This window comes from Numenius arquata, chromosome 12 (assembly GCF_964106895.1).
Source record: "Numenius arquata chromosome 12, bNumArq3.hap1.1, whole genome shotgun sequence".
NCBI classification, from domain to species: Eukaryota; Metazoa; Chordata; class Aves; order Charadriiformes; family Scolopacidae; genus Numenius; species Numenius arquata.
Window position 1 is genome coordinate 14678089 of NC_133587.1, and position 23607 is coordinate 14701695.

General features: G+C 48.7%; 1 protein-coding gene across 1 annotated transcript in view; it reads left to right on the forward strand.

Moving 5' to 3' along the window:
* TOX2 (TOX high mobility group box family member 2) overlaps positions 1 to 22889 on the forward strand; it is a 161639-nt gene extending 138750 nt beyond the window's left edge. Inside the window, exons 5-9 of the mRNA XM_074157286.1 lie at positions 621 to 848; positions 12232 to 12312; positions 14343 to 14750; positions 16823 to 16953; positions 22632 to 22889. Coding sequence (XP_074013387.1) covers positions 621 to 848; positions 12232 to 12312; positions 14343 to 14750; positions 16823 to 16953; positions 22632 to 22668 — 885 coding nt within the window. The 3' untranslated portion in view covers positions 22669 to 22889. The remainder of the gene's footprint in view (positions 1 to 620; positions 849 to 12231; positions 12313 to 14342; positions 14751 to 16822; positions 16954 to 22631) is intronic.
* The last annotated feature ends 718 nt before the right edge of the window (positions 22890 to 23607 follow it).

The following is a 23607-nucleotide window of genomic DNA, read 5'->3' on the forward strand; positions in this document are numbered from 1 at the left end:
ACATAAGATTAAAATAGTTGAATTCCTGAATATTTTTCCTGGATAGGGGTACATACCTGTTAGCAGGGTGAAGCAAATTTTGGACGGCCCCAGTGTGATGGCCAACGTGATGGTGGTGCTGCTTGGTCAGTGCTCATGACCCTCCTGCCTCCAGAGCAGGAAAGCTGAGCTGCTGGCACACATTGGGGCAAGGACAGTCAGAAGCAGCTTGCCAAGGGGGATTATTGGGCTGGAAATCAGACACTATGTGGAAGCCAATTTTGGAAAAATTCATAGATTGCTCAAGGGATCTGGCTGGGATGCAAGGGGTTTGGAGAGATCCCAGAAGACAATCAAGAAGGGAATGAGCTTGTGATGCCAAGGAGGAGGAGGAGGAAGGGGGTGACTGAGGATGAGTGTCTGGGAAGCCCCAGGGACCTTGGAGCAGGGACCAAGGGGCAAACCCGAGCTGTGACCCGGGCTGTGAGAAGGCACCCAAACTGGGCTCAGGCACCCACCAGCAGTTTGTGCAGTGGTTCTGGAGGCTTCTGTGGGCCAAAGAGACCCCCAGGGCTGCTGGGCAGGGACTCGTTTTGGACTACTCCCAGCTGACTGCTAAGGTTCATCTCTTGCTTTTGCAGGTTACTGGAGAGAAAAGACCATCAACAGACCTTGGCAAAAAGCCCAAAAGCCAAAAGAAGAAGAAAAAGAAGGATCCCAATGAGCCCCAGAAGCCCGTGTCAGCCTACGCCCTGTTCTTCAGAGACACGCAAGCGGCCATCAAAGGGCAAAACCCCAACGCCACCTTTGGGGACGTATCGAAAATTGTTGCATCCATGTGGGACAGTTTGGGAGAAGAACAAAAACAAGTGAGTTAATGATGTCTTCTTTTTTTCCGGCTGTTTCAATATGTTTTTCTATGGTATAGAGTGTCAGAGTCTCCCCAGGCACATTAGGAGTGTGGCCAGGGGCTTGAAAAGCCTGAATCGTATGCACAGAGACGGAGGCTATTTTCCGGAGCGATGCTTAAGTGGCCACTGCCACTCGAAGCGATGCTGGAGTGGTTTGTGTGCCCCAACACAGTGTGATGGGGATGTGACCTGGCCCTTGGACATCTCCCTGGGGTGCCCTGCAGACAGGTCCTTGCCACCCACATGTCCCAAGGTCTGACCCCCATCGCAGGCAGGGCAGGGATGGGGCGGCAGAAGGATGTCCTAAGTTTGCTTTGCCTCTGCCTCTCTTTTAGAAAAAACCTCTGTTGTTACATGGGGAAGAGCAAATTTTTCTGACAACTAATTATTCTTGAGATGATCATACTTTGCAAACACGTCAGTGACCTTTCCCTGACATAGGCTTTTTACAGTCGTAGATGGGAGATGGGTTTGTATTTGCTTATTTACTTAGAAGGAGTGACAGCAACTGGCTAAAAACTATTAACTCTCTACATCACTGGCCTGAAATCTAACGTTGAGGCTTTAAAAGCTTAGGAGGGAGAAGTCTGAAGTGGCCTCGCAGAGGAAACCTTCCTGCCCCAAAGCTGTCAGCCACTTTCAGTCTGCTTCATGCGGAGACTGCTAGGTCCTGCTTTAACTGTTTTGTTGATGCTGAGTCGGTTACAAAAGCCTGTAACTGCTTGTTACCTATTGAGAAAACCCCAGGGAACCCTTTCCATAGCAAGTATGTCTTTTTATCAGGCAGAGCGAGATCTGCCACTGTGTGTGATGTGTCTCTGAACCCAAACATGCTTTCACTGACAGTCCCCCCATGAGCAGTGAGCCTAGAGCCTGCCTGCCGACTTCAGCCTGGCTCCGTCTCTCCTTGTGTGTCCATGGCCAGCATCTGCAGCAGCTACGTTTGGGAAGGGAGGAAAAAAGTCATTTAACTGGAAGTCATGCTAGGAAATAGCCTTGCTTTCCACCCCGCACCAAGTCAGGAATAAGAGCAAGGCATCTTCTGAGGTGAAAGCCCTTTTGCTGATCCATCTGGAGTGTCCATACTTTGCAAAGTGTTGATTTGATGTTTACATGACCCCCGCTTTTCTCCTCTTGCATGCCCCGCATCGTCTCAGGGCATGCAAACCACTTTGGATGGATCGCTGGGGGACCACACAGGAATTTCCCGTGCTGAAGAAGGGAGGAAGATCCCTTCCTTGTGCAGCGGGTTGACCCCAGCCCTACTGCCCAGGATGGGGCAGGGCAGGGGCTGGGTTTGGGCTGTTGGTGCAAGGCGTGGGAGGTTCAGGAGCATGGAAGAGCTTTTATGTCGCTTCTTTCTCCTGCTTTCATCCCTCCCAACATCTTGTGCTGCCTCTCCCCTACTCCATCTGGTTACAAATATCTCTCTAGATTGGGCACTGAGCGTGGCTGTAAATGTGGTTTATATAATGGAATTGCTGGTGCGACCCTGACTCAGCGCAGTGCAAATGCTCAGCTCTTAATTAACAGCAGGGATTAGACCAGTCCGTTTATCTTCCCTGCTAACTCTCCCTTCTTCTCTTTTATGAGATAGTAGCAGCCTTGCTGTCTCTTTACACACGCTTTCTAAGTGGCTCCATTTCTCCCTCTGTAATTGATTTAATTAAGTCATTTGTTCCTTGTCTGAATGCTTAAATATTAACTTCCTGGCTTTGTCTCCAGCTGTATACTTTTCTCCCATGACAGCTACTTCCCTGCCCGGGACTCCGGCTGGAGGGACGCTATTTATCTTTGGCTCTGGCACTGTATTGCTGGTTTGTGCCATGGGGCACGTTCACTCTGGAAGTGTTTGGCTGGAAAAGAGTTTCTTTGGTCCCCTTTTGCTTTCCCCTGCCAGCATTCCCAGTTGAGTTTGTTTAGATTCATAAGGTGATGCAATGGAAAGGAAAAAGGAAAAACAAAAAAGCCTTAAAAAAATGTCTTTAATACATGAAAACAAGTGCCTAGGATCTCCTGCAGGTCCTTTCTCCCAGGCCAGGTGAAGGCAAGCAGCCAATGCCAAGCACTCTCTTAGTACATCTCGGGAGGGGATGGTGACCAAGCAGGACAGCTTCATGGTAATGCCATCACTGGCCAAAATCCTGCTGGGACCTGGGAGTCCAGACTGCCACATGGCTGCACCAAACTGTGGTTAAGCTCATCACTGAGCAGGAGTATCTTGGAAAGGGATGGAAGGGGGAAGTATTTCACCCATTGTGCTGCTCCTAGCTCTAGTGACAACAATGGTTTTGAATATCTTCATGTCCTCACTGCAGAAAGTAGTGCAGAAGACAACCCAGGGGAAAAGCCAACACAGAGATGGCTAAGTACACAAGCAAGAGCCAAATCTGGACATCCTTGCTTAATTAGGACCGAGATTTTAGTTAAAGAAAGCTTCCCCTCTTCCTGGCATGAGAAAAGAGGGTAGATTTGAGGCTGGAGGATGTGATTTTGGGCTGGGATCCCTCACGGCCCGAGATATTCGGGGTGGGACTAAGGCATCACATCTCCAGAGGGCTGATGTGCAGACCCCAGCCCCACCATGCAGTTATTAAGCAGTCATTTATACCACTGCTAGTTTCTGCGTCAGATGAGGATTAAAAACTTTATTTCCCGCTTTCCAATGGGCACAGCATTTCCCCAGCTCCGGGTGTGCTTTGGTCCCTGCCTTGTGGGAGAAGATCAGGCAGAAGAGGCAGGGAGCAACCATGGAGGGCTTCAGAGCAGGTTGTTCAATAAACCCAACCTCAGCCAGGGAGTTTTGGGCTTGTGGTCCCCCACCACGTGTCAGCAGCCCCCAGCACGTGCCCCGTTGTGCCTGCAGATGTGTGCATCCAATCAGCCAACCAGCCAGCCAGCCATCTGTCCGTCCGTCCATCTAGCCAGCCAGCCATCCATCCCTCCCTCCTGGCTCCATCACGCACAGAGGAGTTACGTAGAGCATGGGGTGGCTGCCCTGCCAGTGCCAAAGGGAGGAGGAAAGCCCAGTACCGGTGGCTCACAGCCACCCTGCCGGTGCCTCGGGCGCAGAGGGGTGGTCCTGTGCCCCCCAGGTAGGCAGAACCTCAGCCCCGCTCGCCCCTCAGATGCTGCGTGGAGCATTTCTGAGATGCCACAAGGAACAAGATACCACCCCTTTGCCAGAGAGCTCAGGCTGGCACGCGGAGGGTTAATCCTCTGCCATTTGTGCTGCTAATGATTATATGCACTGTAATATCAAAGCTGTAGCTATTTATTTGCCATTGAGCAGGTGCTGCTGCTCCCACAAAGCAAATTTGCTTTCTCCTCCTGATGAAACAAGCAAAATAAAGGTTGCTCACGTCCCATTTCAGATAGGGTTTTTTTTTTTTCCCTGTGCAGGAGCTGAAAGGCAAACACCGAGCGGGAACCAGAATGCGCATTATGCGGGAAACCATATAATCTAGGAGCATCTTTGATTTGGCTGCTGCTGTCACAGACATGTATTTCACAGAGAGGTTTCTCCCCCCCCCGCCTCCCCTTTTCTTTCGTTCTTACTGGTTTATCATTTGTGCCTTTGTCATTTTGTTCCTTCTTCTTCTTCTCTTCTCAGCCTCTTCACAATGAATCTTCATTTTCCCTCTGACACACTTGTATCTAAATTTCCTTATTTCCTGCCTTTTTTTATTTATATCTGTTGCCTGGTGATTTGATCATGCTGTGGAATACAGGATTAGCAATCTCCGTGTCCTTGGGTACCGCTCAAGGACACCTGTTCAGCAAAGCGCCGTTTTCTTCCCCATTTTAACCCCTTCCAGTGCGGCCGCGCATGCATAACAGGAATAAATAAGAATACCTTTAAATATCTCCAACCCTGCGTTAGCAGGACATTGTAATCTTCATTCTTCAACAGCTGGCGTGGCCCTTTCTAAGAAGCTTACAGGGGAATCTGAAGAATGTGACTCAGGGAAGAAAAAAAAAATAATAATATTAATACGTACTCTTTGAACTTTGCAAATAGTTTAGCAGCTGTTCCTGTAGAGATAGCTTAGACTTTGGTGGAGAGTGAAATGCTAATTCAGCCATTATCATCAAATGGGGTACCTGTGGCAGTAATCCGCCCGCAGCTCCAGGTCCCTGCTCCAGGCTTGCAGAATTCCGTGCCTCTGTGTTATTTTTTTTTTCATTAGCAGATGTAGACCAGCCTTCGCAGCGTTACCCAGCGAGGTTTAAAAAGGCTGCCTGATTTGACGGAAATTAGAAGAATTTGAGCACTAGGTTGGAGCAAACGCAGCTAATTGACTGGGGAGGATTTTTCCCCGGCACGGATGTGGTGCTCACAGCCTGGTCCCAGCTTGTGCCACCCGGCTGGGCTGCAGCCACCTCCCCTCCTTCCTTGGGGCCACCAGCCCTCCCGCCAGCAGCCTCTGCTCTGGAACAGGTGACACCCAGCCCTGGGTGGCTCTTCTCTCTCGTGGGGGCTCATTTGGGTGATAAGCCTGGAGACTGTCCGGACCATATTGAGAAGTCACCAGTGGGATTTGCTCTTCTCTGCCATGTTCTCTTATTCCGTTTTTGAGCACATTCCCGTTGCCCACTGTATTTGGGGAAAAAGGACATTGGTTTGTAGCCTGGTGATGGTGGAACATGGGAACACTGCCAAGCTGGCCATTGCAGGTGTCTCTGGAACCTACTGCTTTTTGCTAGGAAATCCGACAGCAAATTCAAAGCTTTGGGTTGATGTTTCCCTAGACGCAGGAAACTCAGAGCAGAGGCATCAAGAAGCTCCTGAGCAATCACCTGAGTGAACTAGGGCTATGAAGATGATGAGGGGACTAGAACATCTCTCTTATGAGGAAAGGCTGAGGGACTTGGGTCTTTTTAGTCTGGAGAGGAGAAGACTGAAAGGGCATCTGATCAAAGCCTATAAATACTTAAAGGGTGGGTGTCAGGAGGATGGGACCAGTCTTTTTTCAGTGGTGCCCAGTGACAGGACAAGAGGGAACGGGCACAAACTGGAACATAGGAAGTTCCACCTCAACATGAGGAGGAACTTCTTTCCTGTGAGGGTGTCAGAGCCCTGGAAGAGGCTGCCCAGAGAGGTGGTGGAGTCTCCTTCTCCGGAGACATTCAAAACCCACCTGGATATGTTCCTGTGCAACCTGCTCTGAGTGGACCTGCTCTGGCAGGGAGTTGGATGAGATGATCTCCAGAGGTCCCTTCCAACCCCATATCATTCTGTGATTCTGTGATTCTGTAACTTCAGGCTAAACCAGGGCTTCCCATCCTAACTGCGCAGAAGCAAAGTAGGACAAAATCAGCATTTCCAGTTGAGCTTATGATTCTGGGGACTCACTCGGGACACAAAGGTACCGGAGATGAGTTCTTTCTCACGATAGCCCAGGACCAGTTTGGTGATGCTAAGTGACTCCGTGGCCGAATGCATATGTGATGTTCCCGTACAAATGCACAGCCTGGAGAATAACACAGTGTTCACACTCCTGGGATGAATTACCCAGCAGAGAAATTACTGGCTCAGCAGAAAATAATAGATCACCCATCTAATCAGATCCATCTGCTCGTTGAACCTGATACATCACCTGGTGACAGGACACTGCATGTGTCTGCAGCGGCACGGAGGCGTTGTGGGCCAGCTGTGAAGCTGTGTCACGGCAGAGCCATCACAGGGGAGAGATCCCATGGGAACTGCATCCTGCCTGTGCTGCCTGACAGCCTGGCCATGAAACTGCCCAATTCCAGCATTTCATGGAGCTGTCAGCAGTGGAACCACCACCACTGGTTGCATTTTCCTGCTGCTGCCCCCAAGCCCTGGCAGTGAGGGGCTGGAAGGGTCCAACCAGTTTCCCTGGCCTGGAAGGAGGTCTCCACACCTTCTGAGTGTCAAGGAAAGCTATGTACCAGAGAAGGATGGAAGCACCAATCCCAAACAAGGTTTCAAAAGAAGTCTGATGGAGACAGGGATAATGATAGGGAAGATGAGAAGGGTCAGAATGGAAAAGCAGCTCCAAGAGTGTGACTTCTCGTCTTGGAGAGCAAGATTAGCATGGAAGATGAATGTTATGTGCTTTTCATTGGAGGTTAGGTGTTGGTTTTGTCACCCTCCTGCTCTGTTTCCTTTGGAGTCTTCTGTGGGTTGTCCTGTTTATGTCCTCATGTGCCCTCACATGGGGCGATAGATGACTTACAGCCAGGTGGCACCATGAAGTCAAGGCAGAGGAAAGCAGGAGTCTTTTAGGATGCTTTAATCAATGGTAATTACTACTTGACTTGTGGGTTTATCCATTCATTCTCCAAAAGACTGCTTCACAACACTGCATCTCCACCAGGGTAAAAGAGGAGCTCTCCTGAAACTGTGCAAATACTTCTCTTAGCCAGAGCCTTCTAGGTATGTGTCTCCAGGGATGTCAGATGCTCAACAGCTCCCATGCCACAGCTGGGAGAGCCTGGGTGAACTGGAGTACTGCTTAATCAGCAACCTCGTGATGGGCATCATCAACAGGGCCTCCTATGTCCAAGCCTGTTGACCTCAGGATTTAGCAATCCAGACTACAGGTATTAGTCCAAATCACAGAATCACAGAATTGTAGGGGTTGGAAGGGACCTCTGGATATCGTCTAGTCCACCACCCCCTGCCAGAGCAGGGTCACCCAGAGCAAGTTGGACAGGAACATGTCCAAGCGGGTTTGGAATGTCTCCAGAGAAGGAGACTCCACCACCTCTCTGGGCAGCCTGTTCCAGGGCTCTGCCACCCTCACAGGAAAGAAGTTTTTCTTCATGTTAAGGTGGAATTTCCCGTGTTCCAGTTTGTGCCCGTTGCCCTTTGTCCTGTCCCTGGGCACCACTGAGAAGAGTCTGGCCCCATCCTCTTTCCACCCACCCTTTAGATATTGCTCAGCATCAATGAGGTCCCCTCTCAGTCTTCTCTTCTCCAGTTGAACAGCCCCATGTCTCAGCCTTTCCTCATCAGAGAGGTGCTCCAGTCCCTTGATGATCTTCATAGCCTCCGCTGGACTCTTTCCAGTAGTTCGCTGTCCTTCTTGAACTGGGGAGCCCAGAAATGGACACAGTTCCGGGAAGGAGATGTGCTGAGATTTATGCAGTAAACCAAGATTGGATTAGTTGGTTTTAAGGGAAGGAAGGAGAGAATAAGTATTCTAGGGAAGGAGAAAGGCTTTCTAGAAGTCTTCTAGAGCAGGAGGGATACAGAGGAGGGCACGAGGAGGTGAGGACGAGCTGGGAAGGAGTAAGGATGATGTGGCTGTGTTTGCTGTATGCGTTTCCTGTGGCCGTGTGGAGACCGTATGCAAAGGGAAGGGTGGTGTGGCAGCCACAGCCGCATGGGGAAGAAGTACTTTCGAGTCATCTTATGAATAAGCCATAAGTTATGATGATCCCGAGAGATATCTTGCAGGGAAGTGTATAATAGTTACAAGTAAACCCCCCAGATTTACAAGCAGAATAAAATCCAAATTTATACATTTTGGGGGGGAAAAAAAATCCAGTCATGGAATCATAGAAAGGAGGGCAAGGAGAGACTTAAGAGGTCAACCAGACCATACTGCTGCCTGAAGTCAGGATCATCTCTGCTTAAGCCATTCTTGATGGATGTGTGCCTAATCTGTTCTTAAACCTTCAGTGGTGGAGATTACACATCTCCCCAGGCAATCTCTTCTCGTGCTTAATTATCCTTACCGTTAGGAACGCTTTCCTCTTGCTTAGCCAACATTTCCCCTGTTACAATTTAAGCCTATTGCCTCTTTTCCCATCTGCAGTAGATGCAGAGGTTCATTCATTGCCTCTTTCTCTGCTGCGTCGCTTTTGGAGGCTGTGGCTCCTCTTGGTCTTCTCTCATAGCTAAATAAACTAGGTCCTTCAGCCCTCCTCCTGGAGACCTTTGCTGCACTTTTCATCTCTTTTCTCCTGATGGTCTATTTTTTGAAGAAAAACGCCCCAAACTCCGTGTAGGATTGCAGCAGAGACCTTTTCCCTTGGGATCAGTGGACCCCCTTGAGTTCTTTTGGGCAGAGTTTGGGTTCTTTTTATCCTTTTCCAGGCTTGTAAAGCAGCATTTCTGCTGGGCTGGGGATGCAGAGGTTACGGATAACAGCTCGGGCTGTCATTCAGTGCCTGCGCGACACGGAGCTGTTCGTGGGCGTCAGCGGGGTTTGGAATAATTGTCTTCCCTAATTAACTGGTTATCAAACAAGAACATTTCATTACGGCACAATTACTAGCTGCTTTGCTGAGACACAGAGGTGTCAGGATTACGATCCCAACATATGCTTCTTACAGCTCTGATTTTTTGTTTTCATAATCACTAACCATTTTTGCTCCCCCCCCCAACCCACCCACTCGCTTAATGACTAATGAATCCTCCCGCTAACGAATAAGGAAAATAAATCAGCGGGCATGGCAGGTTAGAAAGAAAAACATGCAAAATGTTTTGAGGATCCTTAAATCTGATAAATTACTTTGAAATTAAAATCCCTGGGAGAAAATGGGATTTAATTAGAAAGTAACATGGTTTTGTCAATGTTTAAATTAAAATTTTAAAGGTTATAAATACTGCACTGGAGCTGCCGTTACACAGAGGATTCGTGAGTTTTGTTCGGATCCGCTTTTCCCACGCCAGCCCGGCGTGTCCCCAGGGGCCGGCTGCGGTTTCGCTGCTCAGCATCCTCGATGGAGCCCTGTGTGGGTGCAGAAAGTCCTCCATCTATGGGACAGAACTCCCGGCAGCAGACCCTTAGGGATGGTTTGTTCACTCTGAGGGTGGTGAGACCCTGGCCCAGGTTGCCCAGAGAAGCTGTGGCTGCCCCATCCCTGGAGGGGTTCAAGGCCAGGTTGGACGGGGCTTTGAGGAACCTGGTCTGGGTGGGAGGTGTCCCTGTCCAGGGCAGGGGCGTTAGAACTGGATGGTCTTTAAGGTCCCTTCCAACCCAAACCATTCTATGGTTCTGTGATGGCTGGAGATATCTTCTAGAGCTTTAGGATCAGGTTAGAGAAGAAAGTAATGCAGTCAGTGCTTTCCAAAAATGAGTGAGGCACAGCACTGTCTTGAAAAGACAAGGAGAGATGAAAAGTTTGGGAAAAGAAAGGAGAAAAAAAAGTGATGGAGATGAAGGCAGGCACAGAATTTATTGGTTATTCATTTATTTGCATTTAGGTTAAGGAAGTCTCATTTACCTGCCCTCTCACTGTCCGTAAATTGCAGGTTTTTCTCCAGATGAGTCTTTCTAATAATTGATTTCCCAGTGTCCCAGATTTGAAAAAAAAGCACAAATGCTCTTGGTATTTTGCTATTCATAGAATCATAGAATGGTTAGAGTTGGAAGGGACCTTAAAGATCATTTGGTTTCAACCCCCCTGCCATGGGCAGGCACTCCTCCACTAGAGCAGGTTGCTCAAAGCCCCCTCCAGCCTGGCCTTAAACACTTCCAGGGATGGCGCATCCACAGCTTCCCTGGGCAACCTGTTCCAGTGCTTCACCACCCTCACAGCAAAGAATTTCCTCTGAATATCTAATCTAAATCTCCCCTCTTCCAATTTAAAACCATTACCCCTTGTCCTATCACTACATTTCCTGACAAAGAGTCCCTCTCCAGCTCTATTACAGACGAGAAATACAAATATGTTTTCAATACATCAGCACTGGCCCGTGTTACACCCGCCCGAGATGCAGGAATTCATGTTTCATTGCTATGGGGTCATCAGGGTCCACATTTAAGAGCATCTGGGAATGACACTGGGGACACCCTGTGCTTGTGCTTTCTAGTAAATACTGGGGGGTTGGCACTGGTGGCACCGGTGGCACTGCCATGGGCTATGGACATCAGTGAGGCAGCAGCTGCAGAGGGAGGGAACAGCTTTTATTAGGGGAATGAATATTGTTGGAAGAAATAGTTGCTTTTCGCAGGCAAGCTCTTCTTCAGGCTGACATTTTGAAATGTAATTTGGTTCCGAGTGGAGCAAATATAATACTTTCCGAATGCCATAAAGCCAAAGACAAACTTAGGAAAACGCTCCGTTTCAGAAAATTACCGTCTGAGACCTCCAGCGTGTCAAGTCAAAACGTTTCATTACGGGAATCTCTCTGATTTAGCAATGAAAATAAGGTTTTGAAACCATTTTTAATAGAATTTATCTGATTTTAAACTGAAATCCAAATAACCGGATAGTTTCACTGCCGGAAGGTTATTTTCCCTTTGGAGGTCGGTGTCAGAGGGGAGTCTGGGGTGCTGCCATGGCCATGGAAATTTGCAGGGGTAGGGAGCTGAATATTCCCATGAGGCTTCACCATCTTGATTATTGATAGCTGTCATTGTTTTAAAAGCAGAATTAAATGTATTCAAACCTGTTGTAATTGAAATCAACTTTCGGTGCGCCGCTCGAGGAGGGCTTTGAGTTTCCCGCAGAGGAGAGGACTGATGGGTATTTTTCTCAGGAGTTTCTGCCTTTTTTTTGCTGAAATTTTTATTCCATTTTAAAATATTCTTTTTGCTTGCTCAGTTTAACGTGTTTAACCCCGTGAGGACTCACGCTGCTTGAGACAGGCTGGATTACACCGTTGTTTTTACATCCATGGAGGACCAAACTCTGGGCAGAAGGGGGACCAGCCCTGTGAAACAGTCATGAAACACGTCTCATTACAGGGGAGAGAAGGAAGAATAAACAACAATTCACTCTTAGAAAGCTTTATTATTATTATTTTTCTTGGGGTAGCAAACTCTCCTGATACTTGCTGTTCCCCTGCAAGCCCCAGCTCCCAGAGTCATAAGATTTGGCAAAAATCTCAGCTTTTATATACTGAGAAAGGACTTCCCAGCTGTCAGGACTGCGCGGAAGAGCTTGAGAGTGTTGGGCTCTAAAGACTTAATAACGGGAAAGCCAAGAAAACAAATGAGAAGTTTAGAATTTCTGAATGTCTCACCATTTTTTTTAAGCAAGTCCTATCATTTGGGGATTTTGCCTCTTGTCTTGCTCTTCCAAGAGCCTGGGTTGCACTTTTCCCTGGTGGGGAAGTGATTTCATTGAGTTCACCGTATAAAATCAGGCTGTGTCTCTTAGAGCAGCTATGCAGAAATATCTGCCGAGGCACACAGATAGCTCTGGCCTGCGATGCCTCCAAAAATCCCAGAGCAGTCCAATCCGGGGGCTTTATTTGCTTGATTTGGGGTAAGTTCCTCCCCAGCAGAAGTGAGTTTTCCATGCAGGAAATGCCCTCAGCGGACGAGGAGGGTCCCACTGAGCAGGGTGCAGCCGAGCCCAGCAGCACCCTATTCTGCTTTATTAATTATTATCTGTTTCTTGGTCCTTTCAGGCATATAAGAGGAAAACAGAAGCTGCCAAGAAAGAGTACCTGAAGGCGCTGGCAGCGTATCGGGCCAGCCTCGTCTCTAAGGTGTGTTCCGCGCTCGCTTCGTCGCTAGAGGTGGCGATGCTGAATTCCTTGGAACTCACAGGATGCTCCAGGGAGGAGCAATTTTATAAGAAACAGAGTTTAATTGTGCTGTCAGACTTGGTATCAGCGTTCGCCACCTTCCCGAGGAGCTAAAAGAAATGCTCCTTCTGCCTTTAGCACCCCAAAAATGAGACCCCAGGTTGGATTTTCCTCATCAGCAGGTGTCACAGCAGGGGAGGGGTGTCCTTGCTTGGGGATGCTGGCCTGTCCCCTTCTCCTTTTTCCTCACCCGGCTCTCAGGGTGTGAGTCCAGCAAACAAGGGAGTGCTGGCAAGGACATGAGGACGATGCTCACTGTTGGTGACACCAGGAGAAGGTGGCACCTCATCCCAGGGCTCACTGGCCAGCGCTGGGCAGTAGCCAGGTGCCAGCATCCTGCCTGCACCCGGGTCCAAGCACTTGGGCTATTCTGGCTGCTCCGGGAGCAGGGGTTCCAGAGAGTAAGACCCATAACTGTGGGTTGATAAGCGTGTGAGCACATCCCTGCTTATCGCACCACTGTCAGGCAGAACCCAGAGAACCCATTTTGGTACCTAATAGTGAACTTTCAGGGGATTTCAGGTTTGTCCAGGAACTCTCGGTGCTGCAAGGCGATGATGGGCCAAGTGCCTGCCCATCCCAGCCTTCCAAACTCACCCATCCCAGGAGACCTGGCAGCTTGCCCTCCATGCCTTCAGAGAGGGGGCACAGGCATTTGCTGACTGTGAGTTTGGGGTGGCTCCTGCGGAGCTCGTAGTCTTCCTGGCTCAGGGGGACGTGCTGCCCTTGGGTTGTGAGTAGGTGCATCAGGTTTTCTCTTCAGAGCTTCTCCTTGGTACTGTACCACACCCTCAGTACTTAATCATCACATTCAGCTGCCTGAATAATAACTTGATGTCCCAAATCAACCATTGTCTGCAGATCCACATAACTGTGCTGGTGGGCTGGAAAGACACGAGCACCATTAGCTGTCTTAAGTTGTAAACAGAACTGCAGCAAAGATGGAAAAAGGGAATGGAAAGGACTGTTTAGGGGGTTAAAAGCTGTTCTTGGTACCTCTGGAAACGTGAGGGTCTTGCCTTGGAGGTGCCTAGCAGCAGTGTGGGGCAGGTAGCATGGAGGACGTGGAGTCACCCCACACCATGGTTTTGTTTTTTCCCAGTTTTTCCACTGACCAGTTCTTTGCAGAAGAACAACTTTGTTTTGAGTAAAACAATACAGTGTGATCCTGGCTGCCGGGTGAGAAAGGATCTGAAATATCATTACAGAGCCCGTCGCAGGACAAAAACCTCATTGTCCGAGCCAGAAAATGTCCCCTTGTTCTTCTCCTTTTTCCTGCAGAAATGAGGACACCATTTGTCCTGTGCATTATAGACCCCACCAGGGCTGCAGGAATACATGCGATTAGGAAAGCAGAGTTTTTACAGCCCCATTCGTTCTCTCTTGGAAGCAAAAGTGATTTTGTCACCCACTTCTGTGGACTTAAGGAGCAAGCAGCAGGTGGGCGGTTGCCTCCACACTGGTTAATGCCCCTCCGGTGCCCCAGGCTCTGCCAAAGGCATGGTTGAGTTACTGGACTTTAATTTCCCAGATGTGGACACTGCACCCAGCCTGAGGTCACCCAGCGAGCCACAGGGCTGGAGGTGCATGTGCTGCTGGTGGGAGAGGAGCAGGAGCCTTGGGGAGTCATGGAATCATGGGATCATAGAATGGTTTGGGTTGTAAGTGACCTTAAAGACCATCTAGTTCCATGAGCAGGGATACCTCCAACTAGACCAGGTTGCTCAAAGCCCTGTCCAACCTGGCCTTGAACCCCTCCAGGGATGGGGCAGCCACAACTTCTCTGGGAAGAAAAAGACTTCTTCAGGAAGAAGTCCAAATTCTCTGGGATCTGAGGCCAGGTAGCTCAGTTGGATGGATGGGTGTCTTGGAACACATAATGATGTTTCCTGCTTTCCTTCCTCATCACCCTCTGTTCTGTTTTCCCACAGAGCTCTGCTGACCAAGGGGAGACGAAAAGCGCCCAGAGCAACCCACCTTCCAAAATGATCCCTCCCAAGCAGCCCATGTACCCGATGCCACCGCAGGCTTCCTCACCTTACCCCGGCCTGGGCTCCTTCCTGTCCCCATCAGACCTGCAGAACTACCGTGGCCACCCCCACCCTGGCCTCTCTCGGACCCTCACCCCCAAACCTATGCTGCCCAGCCTCAGTGCCTCCCCCCCGCCCTCCTTCCAGATCAGCCCCCCCCTCCACCAGCAGCTCTCCTTGCACCACCCACAGAGCTCCCTCCTCAGCCAGCCCCTCAGCATGCAGCAGGTCCCTCAGCAGCCCCTCCTGTCCCCCCCCATGGCACTACAGGTACAGCCCCCCATCAACGCCTCGCCTCCCGGGCAGCAGGTAGGTGCTCCGAGAGGGTTTGTAGTGGAAACCGCAGCGTTTCCCCTCTTCCCTTCAGTTTCTGGGCGGTTTGGGGATTTTGGGGGTCAATGTTGTCCCCCAAGGGAGTCTTCTCCTGGCTCCATCAACTTGCTGATCTTGTAGTTTGAGGGCGGTGTTTTCAAGACAGGGCACAAGCACCCCCAGAAATGGGGCAGATTTGTGCAATGGAGCGAGGAAGGCTCTTTCAGCACAGGAGGGTGCAGGAATTGGGGCTGCCCCTGGTAAAAGCTCCTTCTGCATGTGGTCCCCAGCCTTGTCTGGGGGTGGGGATCGCTGATGGTCATCTGAAATAATGGCTTGGATAGTCAGTGAGAAACCCCTGCCGTGGCGTTGCTGAGAGAGGGGAGGGGCTGGAAGGGCATATGGGATAATAGCAGGGATCCAGGGTGGTGCCAGGAGGAGGAAAAGGATAGAGGGAATGTCACAAACGAAATAGAAAATCAACACTTTATCAAAAACTGCCTGGCAAGAGGAGAAAATCACTTTTGTGGCAGCGAGCTGAGAGCGTGCAGCGTGTGGTTGCCTGTGTGCCCCTACTACCAGCACAGCAGCAACGCGAACCCTGTGGACGTGTGATGGGAACGTGTGAAACCTGCTGGAGCAAACCAGCCTCAGCCACGGCCGGCTCAGCCCGGCAGCCCATGCGCAGGAACCAGCCTGCGGGGTCAACGGCTCCCCTTTTTAAACCTGCTAGTAAGAAAATGTATCTGGAAGAAAAAAATTGGCTATAGCAAAAAAACACTTCCTATACCTTACGGAGAAGTTGCCAGTATGCAAAGGAGACGAGTGGTTTCCAGAGTTTCTCCATCTGGAATATGAACTGGACAGACTGTTCACAGCGGAGGACGGATCCTCTGAATTCACAGCTGCTGCCACTGACTTGATGATACTTTTAACCACAGTATTCACCCAGCTGGCTGGATAATTTATGTTTCGCATGTTTCCTAGCTATATATCACAAAATTCATACTGTACTTTAGCAGTGAACAAAGCTTTTTTCCCATAATGTGACCTAGTCAGTTTGGGGCTAACTTTGAGGAAACAGAAATTAATTAATTTAGGAAAAGACATTGCAGTGGAAGAAAACCAGGGGAGAGCAGGGGTGTGGAAGCACAGTTAGACCTGACCATAATAAAAAGGCAGCACATGTGGGAAGGTCGGATCCTTAATCATATTTTAATTATCAGCCTGTTCAGGGTATTCCAAGTAACTTGGAATGGTTGGGCTTTAGCTCTACCTAAGCAAAAGTGGCTTCTGTAATTCTGTAATTCAGTGATAGCCTGCATCCAGAAGTGAGCATAAAAGGGGATCCTCGTAATCACTTTAATTGGGATAGTTTTTGTTGCTCAGGGCAGCGTTTTGTGAAGCTTCGTTCCACATAAATTTCTGAATAAAAAATAAAAAGTAAAGAAAAAAAAATACCCCCCACTCCCCTAATTTGAATATTTTGGAGAAAATTATGTTCTTGGTCAGGTAACTACCATGAGTCTTGTTTATATACATTGCCTGATGTTACCTAATTAAGCCAGCCCCCCAAAATCAGGAAAGCTAATCAGCTTTCAGATCACAGTTCCCAGGTGTCCTTGTTACATCGCCCGCGGTGACAGCTGGTGGGGAGAGCGTGGCCCGTGTGGCTGTTCCTTTCCTTGTTAGCGTACGTTCTGATGGGCGAACGCGTTCCTGCAAAGGGGGCTGCACCTGAAGTGGGGAAAAAAAACCCTAGTTTTGATTGTCAGAGCTGATGCAAAGGCTTCTGCAGCCATTTACCACCCCCGAGGAGGGAGGTCCTGAAAAACAAGAGGGGATAAAGAGGGCTGTAACACAGATGTTGCTGCTTTGACGCCTGCCTGCAACAACTCGTGTTCTGCAAGGTCCCACTGCCGTGTGTCAGGGTCCTGGGCTTGGCCCTGCTGCTGTCCCTGAGGCTCCCCCTGCACTTTAAACACATTTATGCAATATTATTATTAGACCTGCTGCTCCTCCTGCTGCTGTCTACCCCTGTAACCCTTCCTTTCCTTTCCCCCGTGCAGGACTTCTCACATATTTCATCTGAGTTTCCAAACAGTGTTGGACCCCGCTCGCCTGGTGCATCGAACCCTCCGGGAAGCACCGACTGGGACAACGACTACCCCAGCAGAGAGTGTGGGATTAACCACTGCAGGCCAGTAGACAAAACAGCACGTTGCTAACGTGCTTTCCATTACCTGAATTGTGACAGTGTCCAACAGCTGAGAATCTGCCCTAAAACGTACACCAAGCTGGTAGGCGAGTTATGGTCAAGGAAGTTCAAGGTCTCCTCTTCTCTGTAGGCTCACTGAAGTGATGCTATGGAAGCAGGTAGCTTAAAAATCACAGAGAAGTTCTTCATGGGGTGTGAAGAGGTTTCCTTTTTTAGTGTTTTCATCCCACTAGCGTCGGAGGAGTGGGACATGTTTCCTTTTACAGCAGGCCAGGGAAGCCCTGTCTCCCAGGCACGGCCCCTGGAGGTTTGAAGGTGGCCATGTCCCTAGGCAATGTTCTTCTCTTCCTAAAGTCATTGCTCGTATCACTGAGGCCACAACCTCCTGTAGTTTTCTCTGCTGGGTCCCTGATTGTCCCTGGGCTTTCACCATGATATTGCACAAAGGCTTATCCTCCCGAGAGCCACGTGATGCTCCGGTCCGCTGCACCTCGCAGGAAAAGGCCACAAGCATCTGCACAGATCTTCCCCCTTAACGCCCTACAAGCTCTGCCATGAATGTGCCAGCACGAAGGTCCCTTCAACGCTGCTTGAATTCCCCAATAAATAAAAACATCAGGATAGTCTCAAAGCTGGGGAACAGGGAGGGTGTGAAAGCTGTTTCCAGCCTCTGCCTAATCCACTGCTCTTGGCTCGGCAATAATAGTTTGGAGACCGCTATTGTGCGCTGTAAAACAGGCACGGGGTCTGTGGGGAGAGCAGGTAGGGAAGGAAGCATGGTAGCTTCTGCATATTGTTTGATTTGCTTGAAGTACTGGAACATAGTGCTTTCACTGGAGATAATAGCAAGCTCCCAGCCTTTTCAGAGCCCAGCTCCCGTCTGTGCCAGCAGTGCACTTACAATTGCTGGGCTGGGCACGGCACGGACTGTACAGACATTTATTTCTTTCAGGGAAATAAATAACTTGCTGAGGCATTAGAATATTGCCGCTGTCTGCCTGCCCGAGGGGGCTCAGCTATGTGGATTGGTCTGGGCTCTGCCACTGACCTTTGTGTGGTCCTTCCTGAGGGCTCTCAGACAGCCCGGAAGAAGGAACCTGTTTGGGGTTTGATGATAAAAGTCATTTTAGATGCTGTGGGCAAAAATACTAAGGGTCCTTGGAGGGTTACAGCACGTGGATCCCAATTTTCAGAGGCGCTGGGCAGAGGCAGCTCCCACAGAAGTTGTCCCCCCTAGAAATAAGCATCACAACTTTAGGGGATCAGCTGGGAAAACACTCGATTCCCTCTGCAAATCCCACTGCTGGGAAACTCAGGGCACTCTAGAAATGGGTGAAATGCTCCTGTAGTAGTCGGGATTGAGTTTAGTGTTGCTCAAACAAGCCCTGTGACATCTGGCTGGAGTGCCGTATTGTCAGCAGAGGGCCCATGCAATTCATGATCAAAGCTCATGCATTTCATGCCTTTGTCACAGCAGAAATATCAAATTTCATGGGTTTATGGCAGCTTCCTGGGGAAAAAAAAAAAATCATTCCAAACCAAGACAGATTATGCAGAGACTTCCAGATAATTATTAGAGTAGATTATAACGATGAACTCAGATGGGTGTAGATCAGTACTGCAGAGAGCGCTTGGTGCACTGATAAGTGTCGCAGTCTCTGTCGAGGAAGGAGCCTGTCTCCTGTGAGTGGAGACACAGGAGCTGTTGGCAGCCCAAAGCTGGCTTGTTCTCGTGTTATCATGAAGCCTGCTGTGTCAGCGGTGCCACCACCCCCTGCTCCTGGTATTTGCTGCCTACAGGCACATTCTGCATCACTTGTAGCATCCGCACACGTTTGTGGGACCACAGCCCTGCTGTGTTTCAAGGATACGCTCATGTCGAGAAAAGAGATGATCTGGTTCTCATCATCTTCCTTTCTGTGCTGCTTTCTCCACTTTGCACTAATTTGCAAACGATGTTCCAAGTTACCCTCGGGCCCCCGGGCGGCGCCGTGCCCTGAGCTGGGGTGAGGGTGCAGGGTGGGCTGTGTGCCCCAACGGCCCCCGCAGTCAGCAAAGCACTGAGAAAGGGATCTTGTTGGGGTTCATTCATCAGTGCAGCTTTAGGTATCATCGGGAAGTCTCTGGATCATGTAATTGCCCATTTCAACCTCAAAACTGCATTCAGCTTAATTGCAATTAAAGCAGCACTCTGAGGAGGAGCAAAATCAGCAACTGGCTGGAAAAAAAAATCCCAATTATTTTCTGTTGTGATCTGGCTCAGCTGTAGAGTCCCAGGTTCCTGAGAAGGGGGATCGTACCAGTCTCCCCAGCACACAGACAGTCCTGTCTCGCTCTCCGAGTTAGGATTTTAATTTCATGTCTGACCTTGTGTTCCAACATGTGTTGGCACTGGGTTAGCTGGGGTAAAACCTCCCAGTCCTACATTTCCTTTTGTGTTTGTCACCCACACAACTTCTGAAAAACTAACAAGGTTGTCTTTCGCGCTCTCCTTCTCCATCTAATAAGGGAACTGCTGTAGGTTTTATTCATTTTCCCAGCCGATCAGTGCTAGTTAAAATGCCATTAAGTGACACTTCTTCTTTTATGCCCCTCAAATTCTAGAATCCTGTGAGCAGACGCTCCCTAATTCATAAATCAGCCATGTTAGAGAGAGAGAGTTTTAAATGTTTCTTAGCTCATCCTCTCCCCGTTCTTAATGATTTTGTGCTTACTGACTTCCATCCAATTTTCTGAGCTCTTTCTGGGCTTAAGCCCAAGCTGTCTTAGATCGCCAGCAGGGACATGGGTAATGTTTCTCAGTTCCTGCTTTGTATATGACTATCACTTCCCACAAGCTACTGCAGCATGCAATTTTATATTGCTTTTTGCCATCCTATCACAAACTGCTTACATGGTTCCCTGTCTCCCTCACCTGCCAGCCTTATTGTCCCGCTTGCTCTTTCCCAGGCGCCCACACAATACCTGGGGCTTTGCAGTGACTTTCTCTGAGGGACCCAGCTCCCCTGTGCTGAGGGTGCTACTTGATTTACAGTCACTTCTAAACCTTTCTTTAATTCCTCCAGGCACCTCACTTGTTTTTTTTCTGCCCTGACTTCTGATTACAACTCTTTCCATACCAAAGCCGACTTCAGGGTTGCGTTTATGTTTGTCTCATTTAGGTGTTTTGGTGATAACACTGAACTGGATTCATCTTTCTATGTCCTTCCTCTCACTTGCAAGGCACAAATTAGATTCTTTTGGGGTACCATCATTTCACAGAATCACAGAATGACATGGGGTTGGAAGGGACCTCTGGAGATCATCTCATCCAACCCCCTGCCAGAGCAGGGTCACCCAGGGCAGGTTGGACAGGAACGTGTCCAGGCGGGTTTGAATGTCTCCAGAGACGGAGACTCCACCACCTCTCTGGACAGCCTGTTCCAGGGCTCTGCCACCCTCACAGGAAAGAAGTTCCTCCTCATGTTGAGATGGAACTTCCTATGTTCCAGTTTGTGCCCGTTCCCTCTTCTCCTGTCACTGGGCACCACTGAAAAAAGACTGGTCCCATCCTCCTGACACCCATCCTTTAATTATTTATAGGCATTGATCAGATCCCCCCTCAGTCTTCTTTCTCCAGACTAAAAAGACTCAAGTCCCTCAGCCTTTCCTAATAAGAGAGATGTTCTAATCTCCTCATCATCTTTGTAGCCCTCTGCTGTACCCTCTCCAGCAGTTCCCTGTCCTTCTTGAACTGGGGAGCCCAGAACTGGACTCAGTGCTCCAGATGGGGCCTCACCAGGGCAGAGCAGAGGTGAAGGATGACCTCCCTCAACCTGCTGGCCACACTCTTCTTGATACACCCCAGGATGCCATTGGCATTCTTTAGCAACTTTCCTCCCTCTTCCCACTCTCCTTTGGGCTAAAAGATGGGAGACACTCAGTTACGCCTTGTCCAGACACACAAAACCATGTACAGCCACTTCATCTGGACACTTAGAACCTCATTAATTCCTGCTAACGATGGAGTGATCCTCTCCAAATGGGGGAATTTCTCAAATCAGAAACTAAATGAGGAAACACTGCAAAAAGGCAAGGATAAACCATCGCAAATGCACTTCGTTTGGATTCAATTATTTATGGTAATACTTTGTAATGAACTGGGAAATGATCTGTAGCATATTTTTTAAAATTAATGAAGTTCTAGTACTGGGATACCTCACTGCTGCTCAGTGGCATTAAATCTTTGCTGAGTGCGATAGGGAAGACTCCGCATTTCAAATGCAGATTATAAAATGTGGAGATTAACGAAGTGCGGCTTCTTCTGCACTCTGTCAGAAAACATCTCTATCAACAACAGCGTTTCCTTGCTGTCTGCTATTTCCCTATTATTCCACTCAAACACACCCACCCCAGAATCTCCCAAAGCTTTGTAATGTTCTTCACCACCTTTTAAGGCTAAGATGTCTTTAAAATGCAGCCAGTGATGTTTCCATCAGGTCTGTGTAGATGATAAAACCCGTTAAAATGCTTGGATTTCAGAGCAAAACCCATGTCAGCCAGGGGAGAGGGACTTCAGCCACTCCTCTATCTATGATGTCCTGGAAAAAAGAGGGATCTGGGCTCCCTCATAGGAGACTCCTGGTGGCAAGTTAAAAGTGTTGGCCAGCCCACAGGGAGGGTTGAAGGACCAGGTACCACAGGCAGGGACAGCCCACCTTGCTGTAGAGCCGTCCACACACGGGCAGTGGTGGTATAAGCCATTTTCCATCTCCAGGACACACCTGGATCTCTTGAAATCAAAGTCATTGACTCAATAACGTGAGCAATTCAAGATCTGGTGGTCCAGGGATGTGCGGACAGCAGCCTGGCTGCTGTCCCACCAGCCCTCCTCCCCAGCCTCGCACCACAGTCTTCCTTGGGTTCCTTGAACCTCCTGCTGTCTTCATCAGACCCACAGGAAGAGCTGGCTAATCCTGCTGTCTCAAAGCGTTTTTCCCTTCATTCCCTTAATTTCTCTAGTTGTACTTCTTTTGGGAGAGGAGGAGAGCGGCATCGAGCAGGTGGTGTCTCCTGCTCCCATGCTCTTCAGCCATCAAACTTCTGTAAATCCTCGTGGGCACCCACAAGCATCTTCAGCCATAAGCCACTCAATCGTATTTTTGAAACCCCTTACTCCTTATGCAGTGTCAGAATGACACATTTTATCCAAAAGCAAGTGTATATTTTCTAAATCTCCATGGCGTAGCCCATGTACAGCATGTGATGAAGAAGGGGGACAGTGGCCAAGGGGCTCATTCCAGTCACAGCACAAGGGTGGAGCTGGTACCAGCATCATGCTGGTGTGCTCTGCAGGGAAATCCAGAGCTGGCCCTCCCCTGCAGCCCCAGCAAGAGCGAAAATTAACCCGTGGGGAGGAACTTATGTCCTAGCCCTTATTGTTGAAATTCAGGAAAAACTAAAATTGCCCCGGGCTGTTACTCTGAACTGCCTTCTGCTCGGTTCATCTCCACACACCTGTCCCTCGGTGAGGACCATTTTGTGTTCTGCATTACGGAGTGCCATAAAAACCACGGCAAGGCTGAAAACAGATGTGCAAATGCTCATTTCGGCTCCCCCAGCCGACTCCCCGGCTGTTTCCCTGCCCCGTCTCACCTTCCCACCTCTCCTTTCTCTTACAGCATGCTGCCAAGGGACAAGGCACTCTACCTCACCTAAAACCCACCATCTCGCTTTTGAGGAGGCTCAGATGAAGGACACTGGAGAGAGTCTATCTTACAGACTACCCGCAGAGGCACCGAGCAAGTCGTCCGGACGAGAGAGCTACCACTGCACCTCGTCGCTGGCTTCATTTCCAGGCTCTAAGAGCAGTTTTCTTTTCTTACTTTTTGAACTCTAAAGCCTACTTTCCGTGGAAGCCCAAAACCTCATAAATCATGAAGAACAAAAAAAAAAAAAAACAAAAAAACCCAAAAAATAAAAATAAATAAATAAAAAGTAAAAAAATAAAATAAATAAACACAAAACCAACAAAAAAAAATAAACTAAGGACACCATTTTTCTGCTTGCCATCAGCTTAGCTACAGACTATTTTCCTAGTGAACTGCTTTTAGACGCAGCATAGGCCCAGGTCTGGTGTCCGACAGCATTAGGCCAGCTCAGTAGGAGGATGCACTCTTTTGACTTGCTAAACAGCACTAAACTTTGTGCGAGAAAAATGTGAAGTTTGTGTGAATATTGTACATGCAAAGGCCTTGGATGTCTGGCGAATAAAAAAAAAAAAAATTACAAAACTTAAATAAAAACTATTGCTAGGTAGGTGGGGGGAGAGAGCAGGAGGCAAAATATGAGAGAAAAAAAAATGTGAAAAAGATCATGAAAATATAATTTGTTGGATAGTTGTAAGTAGTTTACTAAGTGTTTTAGAGCTGTGCTAAAGACATCTTTAAGATTTTTTTGTGAAAAAAATTAGTAGTTTACTTTATAGTAAAAGCATTTTATATTAATTGTAGCACATTTTTTAGTTATACATAGAAGGGAGATGTGTATAAAAAAAAACAACAAAAAAAAGCCTGCCAAACTTGTTTCTATTATTTGTACAGCAAGAAATGGACAATTTATATCCATGTTGTATGGCATTATTATATTTTTTCTGCC